The sequence below is a fragment of the Hyla sarda genome (genome assembly GCF_029499605.1).
Source record: "Hyla sarda isolate aHylSar1 chromosome 2 unlocalized genomic scaffold, aHylSar1.hap1 SUPER_2_unloc_2, whole genome shotgun sequence".
NCBI lineage: Eukaryota > Metazoa > Chordata > Amphibia > Anura > Hylidae > Hyla > Hyla sarda.
Window position 1 is genome coordinate 725,947 of NW_026607607.1, and position 10,544 is coordinate 736,490.

The 10,544-nt window shown below is 43.9% G+C and overlaps 1 protein-coding gene across 1 annotated transcript; it reads right to left on the bottom strand.

The window, feature by feature from the left end:
* Positions 1-5,448: 5,448 nt before the first annotated feature.
* LOC130298363 (uncharacterized) lies at positions 5,449-7,113 on the bottom strand. Its single transcript, XM_056551295.1, has 2 exons — positions 6,207-7,113; positions 5,449-6,120 (listed from the first exon to the last, which is right to left on the bottom strand). The coding sequence occupies exons 1-2, from the start codon at positions 6,329-6,331 to the stop codon at positions 5,520-5,522; spliced, it is 726 nt and encodes a 241-aa protein (XP_056407270.1). The 5' UTR covers positions 6,332-7,113; the 3' UTR covers positions 5,449-5,519.
* Positions 7,114-10,544: the final 3,431 nt, after the last annotated feature.

Sequence of the window (10,544 nt, forward strand, 5' to 3'; positions counted from 1 at the left end):
GCCGTACCAATGCTTTATAAAGGGGGAGTATTATGTCCCTGTCCCTTGAGTCCATGCCTCTTTTGATACATGACAATATCCTGCCGGCTTTGGAAGCAGCAGCCTGACATTGCATGCTATTCTGTAGTCTGTGATCTACAAGTACACCCAGATCCTTCTCTACCAGTGACTCTGCCAGTTTAATCCCCCCTAAGACATACGACGCATGCAGGTTATTAGTACCCAGATGCATAACTTTACATTTATCCACATTGAACCTCATTTGCCAAGTGGATGCCCAGACACTTAGTCTATCCAAGTCATCTTGTAACTTATGCACATCCTCTATAGACTGTACCGTGCTACAAAGCTTGGTGTCATCTGCAAAGATAGAAACAGAGCTGTTAATACCATCCTCTATATCATTAATAAATAAATTAAACAACAGCGGGCCCAGTACAGAACCTTGGGGTACACCACTAATAACCGGGGACCAATCAGAGTACGAATCATTGACCACCACTCTCTGGGTACGATCCATGAGCCAGTGTTCAATCCAGTTACAAACTAAAATTTCCAAACCCAAAGACCTTAACTTACCTGTCAGACGTCTATGAGGGACAGTATCAAATGCTTTAGCAAAATCCAGAAACACTATATCCACAGCCATTCCTCTGTCAAGGCTTCTACTCACCTCTTCATAAAAGCAAATTAGATTGGTTTGACAACTTCTATCCTTAGTAAACCCATGCTGGCTATCACTTATAATACTATTATCCCCTATGTATTCCTGTATGTAAGTCCTTCAAACAATTTACCCACAATGCACGTTAAACTTACCGGTCTATAATTGCCTGGCGAAGACCTAGAGCCCTTTTTGAAGATTGGCACCACATTCGCCTTGCGCCAGTCCCTTGGCACAATACCAGACACCAGAGAATCTCTAAATATCATGAACAGGGGTACAGATATTACTGAACTTACCTCTCTAAGAACTCTTGGGTGTAGTCCATCCGGTCCTGGGGATTTGCTTACATTTATATCACTTAACTTACCTTGTACCATCTCTACATTAAGCCAGTTCAGTATATTACATGATGTGTTACCAGCACTGACCTGTACATGATGTGTTACCAGCACTGACCTGGCCAATGTCAGCTCCTTCTTCCATAGTGTATACAGAACTAAAGAACCCATTCAGTAGCTCCGCCTTCTCTTGATCGCCTGTGACAACCTCCCCATTATCATTATTAAGGGGTCCTACATGCTCTGTCCTTGGTTTTTTTGCATTTATATGTCTAAAAAAATATTTAGGATTAGTTTTGCTTTCTTTGGCCACCTGTCTCTCATTTAGAATTTTTGCTGTTTTTATTACATTTTTACAGATTTTATTAAGCTCCTTGTACTGTTTAAATGTTATAGCTGACCCATCAGATTTGTATTTTTTGAAGGCTATTTTTTTGTTGTTTATTGCTCTTTTAACCTCATTTGTCAGCCATGTAGGATTTAGTTTTAATCGTTTATATTTGTTCCCCTTTGGTATATATTTAGCTGTATAGTTATTTAGAGTTGATTTAAAGATGTCCCATTTACCTTCTGTATCAGTACTTGAGAACACCTCCCCCCAGTCTATGTCCTGTAGTGCAGATCTCAGCCCAGGGAAATTTGCCTTTTTAAAGTTATATGTTTTTGCCTTCCCCGCCTGTCTTTGTTTTCTACATTTTAAGTCAAAAGTAACTATATTGTGGTCGCTATTCCCAAAGTTTTCCCGCACAGTAACATTAGCAACCAGCTCTGCGTTGTTGGAAATGATCAGATCCAACAAGGCATCACTTCTTGTTGGGTCCTCCACAAACTGGCCCATAAAATTATCCTGCAATAAATTTAGGAATTGTCGCCCCTTTGTAGTTTTAGCCAACCCCGGACCCCAATCTATATCTGGATAGTTAAAATCTCCCATTATTACCACTGTACCTGTCCGGGCGGCCCTCTCTATATTTGTTTATGCAGCCGACCTTCTATCTCTTCAGTGATATTAGGGGGTCTGTAGATTACACCAAATATTATTTTTTCAGTATTTCCCTCCTTTTGTAATTCTACCCACAGTGATTCCACATCCTCAGAATCATCACACACTATGGCATCGTTCACACTGACTTTCATACCACTTCTTACATACAGACAGACTCCACCACCTTTTCTGTTCATTCTATCCTTGCGAAACAATGTAAACCCCTGCAGATTGACAGCCCAGTCATGCGAGGAGTCCAGCCATGTCTCAGTGACCCCAACTACATCAATATGTTCCTCCAGTATCAAGGCCTCAAGCTCCCCCATTTTATTTGCTAGGCTTCTGGCATTTGTGAACATACACTTTACATTTCCATCCTTTATGTTATTGGGGTTAATGGGATTCAAGGGTGTAAGTTTTATTTTCCTATGAAGCTTATTCCTATTAACTATTCTAACCCCTCCCTCCGCTCCACCCCCAGGTACATTTATAATTCCCACCTCTCTATCTACACTATCTTCCCCCTCTTTGCTGTAGGTTCCCTCCCCCCAAGTCCCTAGTTTAAACACTCCTCCACCCTTCTAGCCATCTTCTCCCCAAGCAAAGCTGCACCCTCCCCATTGAGGTGCAGCCCGTCCCTACGGTAGAGCCGGTAACCGACAGCGAAGTCAGCCCAGTTCTCCATGAACCCAAACCCTTCCTTCCTACACCAGCTTCTGAGCCACTTGTTTACCTCCCTGATCTCCCGCTGCCTCTCTGGTGCGGCTCGTGGTACTGGTAGTATTTCAGAAAAGACTACCTTGGAGGTCCTTGCCTTAAGCTTGCGGCCTAAGTCCCTGAAATCATTTTTAAGGACACTCCACCTACCTCTTACTTTGTCATTGGTGCCAATATGTACCATGACTGCTGGGTCCTCTCCAGCCCCGCCCAACAACCTGTCAACCCGATCCGCGATGTGCCGAACTCGTGCGCCAGGCAGACAACACACTGTTCGGCGATCCCGGTCTTTGTGACAGATTGCCCTGTCTGTCCCCCTAATAATTGAGTCCCCCACCACTAGTACCTGTCTGGCCTGCCCTGTACTCCTCCCTCCCTCCTTACTGGAGCAGACACCCCCCTGGCGGTCAGAGGTGGTATCCTGCTGCAGTTCTCCTAGCTCTGTAATGGCATCCCCCTCATCTGCCAAGCGGGCAAACTTGTTGGGGTGTGCCAGTTCAGGACTAGCCTCCCTGACACTTTTTCCCCTACCCCTCTTTCTAACTGTAACCCAGCTAACTGCCTGACTGTCCTGCAACTCCGTCCCACTGTCCTCCCCCACCTCTACTCCCGAGAGTGCCTGCTCAGTGAGCAGGAGACTCCTCTCCATGTTGTTAATGCTTCTCATTGTTGCCAGTCGCCCCTCTAGATGCAGGATCTGGGCTTCCAAACGGACAACTAGCACACATCTCGCACAACAATATGCACCCTCAAACTGTTGTTCAAGGATTGCATACATTGAACAGGATGTACATTGGACTGCATTTTCCAACATGGAGGCCATCTAATTATGGGGATTTCACAAATGTATAGGAAAAAACAGACAGTCAAAATGACACTTAAAAATTTTTTGTAGACCTTGTGCGTTCAGAAATTAGCACTCACAGCGATCTCAACCTTCTGCTTTCAAACTCCAGTTTTTGAAACTCCTCTTTCACGCCCCCTCTTACACAGCAACACTCAGAAAGAGCAAGCTCTCAATAAGAGTCCCAAGCTAAGATTTATACACCTGTGCCCAATCTACTCCTCCTCCCCCTAGAGGTGGAACAGAGAAAAAAAAAAAAAAAAAAAAAAAAGGTGTTTAAACTCTAACAGTTATCCCACTATGTGCAAAAGAGAAAAACTTACCCAAAATATGAATGTGGGCTATAGGCAGTCGCACCCACTCCACAGATTCACTCCGCACAACAGATAATCACAGTTTTTGAAACTCCTCTTTCACGCCCCCTCTTACACAGCAACACTCAGAAAGAGCAAGCTCTCAATAAGAGTCCCAAGCTAAGATTTATACACCTGTGCCCAATCTACTCCTCCTCCCCCTAGAGGTGGAACAGAGAAAAAAAAAATATATCTGAATATATAGACCATCAGTTACAGAAATGTGTGGTGTCTTTACCAGCATACCTCAGAGATAAATGGGCGTTTATTAACCCTATTGAAAGATATCATACGGGAAGAGGACTATATGTGGGCAACACTAGATGTTGCTTCATTATATAGTAACATCCCACATGACAGAGGAGTGGAAGCTGTGTGATCTTTTTTAGTGGAAGATCCCTTGATGCCCATACATCAGAGGAACTTCATTTTGGAGGCCATTAAAGGAGTAGTGCAGTGTTGAAAAACATCCCCTATCCCAAGGATAGGGGATACATTTCAGATTGTGGGGTGTCCGACTGCTGGGGGGCCCCGTGATCTCCTGTACGGGGCCCTGGCTCGCTGGCCAGATAGCGCGTGTTGACTAGTGTTGAGCAGCATAGGCCATATTCAAATTCGCGATATTTCGCGTATATATGGACAAATATTCATCATATATTCGCTAAATTCGCATATTTGTAATATTCGCGTAATATTTTTGCATATGCGAAAATTTGCATAAATGAAAATGTGCATAAGCAAATTTTCCCATATGCGAAAATTCATACGCCAGTCTCACACAGTAGTATTAGAGCCTTCTTTACACCACACAAGCTGGAAGCAGAGAGGGATGATCACTGTGATGTGTATTGTGAAAAAAAACAAAACAATATTCGTAATTTCGAATATATAGTGCTATATTGGCGAATATTCGCGAATTCGCGCATTGCGAATATTTGCGAGCAACACTAGTGTTGACCACCAGACGAAGGGGCAGCCGACACGCCCCCTCAAAAAAAGCGCTATGGCAGAGCCAGAGATATCCAAAGGCAGCGCTGAATCAGTCCCCCAAAAAATGTGAGTTCCTGGATTTAAATATCTATATTCAGGATGGCTGTTCGCATACTGCCAACTATTTTAAGGAGGTGGATGCAAACAGATACCTCGACTTTAACAGTTGCCATCTTAAATAATGGAAGAAGAACATTCCATTAGGTCAAATGAAAAGAATCCGAAGGAATTGTTCTTCCACACAAAAATACCTACAACAACTAGAGAACCTAAAGGATCGTTTTAAACAAAAAGGGTATCCCAAACCCCTTATACAAGGAGCACGCCAGAGAGTGGACGAATTAGAACAAAGTGCTTGCTTGAAAAATAATAAACAGGGTAATGCAGAGGGGGGTTATAATGATGAATTTGATTCTGTTTTTCTAACTAGGTATTACACTTCACACACCAATATTTTTTTTACATTTTTTTTTATTTTTTTTTGTATAGGTAATATCACCAGCTCATATTATTGTGTCATGATTACTGGCACCATATGTAGTCCCCCAGTTATTCTTCTTTAGATGTTTTCCGTGTCCTGTGCAGTATCTCTCCCAGAAGTCCACTTGATGGCCCCCGTGGTGGTCTACACCCCGAAGTCATCAATTTTTACTCTAAGAGAGAGTGTGCAGCTGTTTCTGGAGACGGTCAACAATAACCTCTGCATGGTGGAATAATAGGTCACGATGTTTATCAGGATCAGTAGAAGCATCACCCACTCGATGATTATGATGGGGATTTCACGGATCTCGTCCCAGTCTTCATCATTATGGAATAATTCCTTTAATGTTTCATATCCAAAATAGAAAACTACACAGACAAAAGTCAGGCCACAGCAGGTGCATCTACTATGGTGGATGACTTTTTTTGCTCCTGGTAATTTATACATCTGGATGGACTGCCCAAGGTAGTATAAGGCTTCACATGTAATGGAAATTATCGTGCTGACAAAGTGTATCCTGGGATATTCTTCGGGGGACAATACATGCATAACAGCTGTGGAAAAACAGGAGGCCCACACAATGGCCAGCAGGATCCTCTGGATCAGGACCTGATGACCCCTGAACTCTTCAGTATGCATAACCATATACTTATAAATAAGAAAGGTTAGTACCAAAGTGCCAATGGACGTCCCTATGAATCCAATTCTGAATAATATGCTTTCGGGAAAGACATTTCCCACGTCACTGTGAAGGAAAAGAAACCAATGTTATTATGGATATTTCCTCACTCCCAACCCATGAAATAAGAATCATGTGCTTGTTTATCTTACCTGATGCTCATCAGTGGCGAGGCTGCATGGCCGAGGACGACCGTCATGATGTAGCTGGTGGCAAGCCAGGCCGCACACCAAAACGCCAACAGGAGGGGGACGAACCCCAGTCCTTTTAGCTCCATTTCAGACAAGTAGAAAAAGAAGACGCTAATCTCACTATTCTCACTAATCGCACTGGAACAGACTGAAGGCTCGGGCGGCTGTCAGTGGAATGTCAGGCCTCCAGCTGTCTATGACATCACATGTGACATGTCAGAATGACTGCTTGTTTCTTTGAGCTGCCATGATTTAGTATCTGCTATAGACAGAACCTGATGTTTTTACTATGGACCTTACAGACCTCAGAACCCAAGTAATTAGTGCAGGGGCTCCATTTTGATCATCTCATATTTCACATTATTTGAGTTCCAGGGCTCAGATACATTTGCACCCTCTATAGCAGTGGTCTTCAAGCTGTGAACCCCCAACCGCTGCAGAACCACAACTCCCAGCATGCCCAGACAGCAACTTTGCATAAGGAAATAGTCTAATTAAACTTTTCTTATATATAGAATCCCTGAAATCTCCAATCTCTCCTTTTATTGCTTTATGATCTGTGTTACTTATTTGTAAAAAACAATGTTTGTGATTGTCTTCCCCCCACACACTTATGGGCTATCTCTTCAAACGACTTTATTTGACCTAAAGCGTATAATTGATTTACATAAATAAGCCCCTTTTCATCCAAAAGAGTGAATCTTTAATTTTAAGGAACTCTTTAAGTGCTTTATTCGACCATAATGAAGTAAAGTCAAAACTCCATGTGATTTAAAAAATAAATTTAAGTTCCCCCCATACTTAATTATCTAGATATGCATGGGTGTAGTGAGTATCCCAGCTTCCAAAATCTCAAAAATATCCTTCATTTTTCAGAGGCTTTTTCAAAAATGAAAGAAGCGATCTGATTGGTTGCTATGGGCAACTCAGAAACTTTTCCTCTGGGCAGGTTTTGATAAATCTCCCTCTATGGGGGAGATTCATCAAGACCAGTGTAGAGGAAGAGTTGTGCAGTTGCCCATAGCAACCAATCAGATTGCTTCTTTCATTTTTCACAATGCCTTTGCAAAATGAAAGAAGCGATCTGATTGGTTGCTATGGGCAACTCAGCATATTTTCCTGGAAAAGTTTCTGAGTTGCCCATAGCAACCAAGCAGATTACTTCCTTCATTTTTCAGAGACTTTTTCAAAAATGAAAGAAGCGATCTGATTGGTTGCTATGGGCAACTCAGCAGCTTTCCCCATAGACCACAATGGGCCTACTGGTTTCAATGGGCAAAAAATCAGAGTTAATGCACTAGACACAGTTCTCTATACCATTAACCCCTTCCCGACCTATGACATACCTGTACGTCATGGGTGGCAAGGTGTTCCCGACCCATGACATACAGGTACGTCATGAACATTTTTGCCGCTACTCGCGGCATCCCGCAGCGCCCGGTAAGATGGTGGCTATCACTGATAGCCAGCCATCTTACCATGCGACCACGGGGGGTTTCATCCCCCACCCCCCCCCCCCAGCGATCGCTGCTATCAGCTGGTCAAATCTGACTAGCTAATAGCAGCGTTTCGCTATCAGCATATTTAGCAGCGCGGTGTGTAAGTCCCGATCACGGGGATCAGGACACACACCGCTCTGCTAAGTGTCCCTTACCCATCCCCCGGCATCACTTACCCGACCATGCGGTGTCCCGAGTGGTCCCGTTGCGAGCGACGTCCTCCAGGCGGTCCCGGCGGCGCTGCGTCCCGGAGGTGAGTTTCCGGCAGCAGTGCGGCATCTTCATTGGCAGCAGTGAGATCGCCGTAAAGCGATCTCACTGCTGCCTCTGGGAGTTTCAAAATGGCAACTCCCAGCATGCCCAGACAGCCTTTGGCTTTCTGGGCATGCTGGGAGTTGTAGTTTTGTAACATCTGGAGGTCCACAGTTTGGAGACCACTGTATAATGGTCTCCAATCTGTGCTGTTCCAGATGTTGCAAAACTACAACTCCCAGCATGCTCAGTCTGTCCAGGCATGCTGGGAGTTGTAGTTCTCTAACATCTGGAAGAGCATAGATTGGAGACCATTATACAGTGGTCTCCAAACTGTGGACCTCCAGATATTGCAAAACTACAACTCCCAGCATGCCCAGACTGCCCAAGCATGCTGGAAGTTGTAGTTCGGCAACATCTGATCCTTCAGATATTGCCGAACTACAACTTCCAGCATGCTTGGGCAGTCTGGGCATGCTGGGAGTTGTAGTTTTGCAACAACTGGAGGCACACTAGTTGGGAAACATTGTGCGTTTCCTACCTCAGTGCCTCCAGCTGTTTCAATTGTTGCAAAACTATAACTCCCAGCATGCACTGACAGACCATGCATGCTGGGAGTTGTAGTTTTGCAACAGCTGGAGGCACACTGGTTTGGAAACGCTAAGTTTGGTTGCAAAACACTTGAAAGTTTATTACTTAACTTAGTGTTTCCAAACCAGTGTGCCTCCAGCTGTTGCAAAACTACAACTCCCAGCATTCACGGACAGCCAAAGGGCATGCTCGGAGTTTGCAACAGCTGGATGTTTGCCCCCTCCCCCCAATGTGAATGTACAGGGTACACTCACATGGGCGGAGGTTTACAGTGAGTGCTGCAAGTTTGAGATGGCGCAAAATTTGCGCTGCAGCTCAAACTCCCAGCGGCAAACTTGCTGTGAACCTCTGCCCCTGTGACTGTACCCTAAAAACACTACACTACACTAACACTAACCTAAAATACAAAGTAAAAAACACTACATATACACTTATCCCTACACAGCCCCCCTCCCCCCAAAAAATGAAAAACGTCTGGTACGCTACTGTTTCCAAAACGGAGCCTCCAGCTGTTGCAAAATAATAACTCCCAGTATTGCCGGACAGCCATTGACTGTCCAGGCATGCTGGGAGTTTTGCAACAGCTGGAGGCACCCTGTTTGGGAATCATTGGCATAGAATACCCCTATGTCCACCCCTATGCAAATCCCTAATTCAGGCCTCAAATGCGCATGGCGCTCTCTCACTTTGGAGCCCTGTCGTATTTCAGGGCAACAGTTTTGGGACACATATGGGGTATTGCCGTACTCGGGAGAAATTGCCTTACAAATTTTGGGGGGCTTTTTCTTCTTTAACCCCTTATGAAAAGGTGAAGTTGGGGTCTACACCAGCATGTTAGTGTAAAAAAATAATTTTTTTTACTCTGACATGCTGGTGTTGCCCTATACTTTTCATTTTCACAAGAGGTAAAAGGGGAAAAAAGATCCTCTAAATTTGTAATGCAATTTCTCCCGAGTATGGAGATACCCCATATGTGGGCGCAAAGTGCTCTGGGGGCGCACAACAAGGCTCAGAAGGGAGAGTGCACCATGTACATTTGAGGCGATTTGCACAGGGGTGGCTGATTGTTACAGCAGTTCTCGGAATCAGAATGATAAGTAAAAGCATTCCAGAGTTATTAATGTTTAAAGTGACAGTGGTCAGATTTTCAAAAAATGCCCAGGACCTGAAGGTGAAAATGGGCTGGGTCATGAAGGGGTTAAAGGGGTACTCCGGTGAAAACCTTTTTTTTCTTTTAAATCAACTGGCTCCGGAAAGTTAAACAGATTTGTAAATTACTTCTATTAAAAAATCGTAATCTTTCCTGTACTTATTAGCTGCTGAATACTACAGAGGAAATTATTTTCTTTTTGGAATGCTCTCTGATGACATCACGAGCACAGTGCTCTCTGCTGACGTTATTATAATAATAATAATAATAAGTCTTTATTTATTGTTGTCCTTAGTGGGATTTGAACCCTCTCCAGCTCCACTATATCTTTCTTGTACACTGGTGCTCAGTACTGTACACAGTACTCTATGTGAGGACTGACTAGTGATTTGTACAGCGGTAGCATTATTTCCTTGTCGTCGGCATCTATGCCCCTATTGATGTACCCCATGATTTTATTAGCCTTGGCAGCAGCTGCCCGACACTGGTCACTACAGCTAAGTTTACTGTTACCTAAGGCTCCTAAGTCCTTTTCCATGTCAGTCGTTCTAAGTGTTCTTCCATTTAATACATAATCCCAGCTCGGATTTTTGCATTACCTTACATTTATCAGTGTTGAACCTCATCTGCCACTTCCCAGCCCAAACCTCCAACCTATCCAGATCCATTTGTAACAGTGCACTGTCCTCTATAGTGTTTACCACTTTACAGAGTTTGGTGTCATCTGCAAAGATTGCTACTTTACTATTCAACCCCTCTGCAAGGTCATTCATGAATATATTAAATAGGACAGGACCCAAGACGGAC

What these genes read in the sequence shown, in the direction of transcription:
- LOC130298363 (XM_056551295.1), bottom strand. Translation starts at nt 6,331, where the DNA reads ATGGAGCTAAAAGGACTGGGGTTCGTCCCCCTCCTGTTGGCGTTTTGG. An exon ending in TCGCCACTGATGAGCATCAG is followed by an intron (nt 6,121 to 6,206) that starts GTAAGATAAACA and finishes TTTCCTTCACAG; the next exon opens with TGACGTGGGAAATGTCTTTC.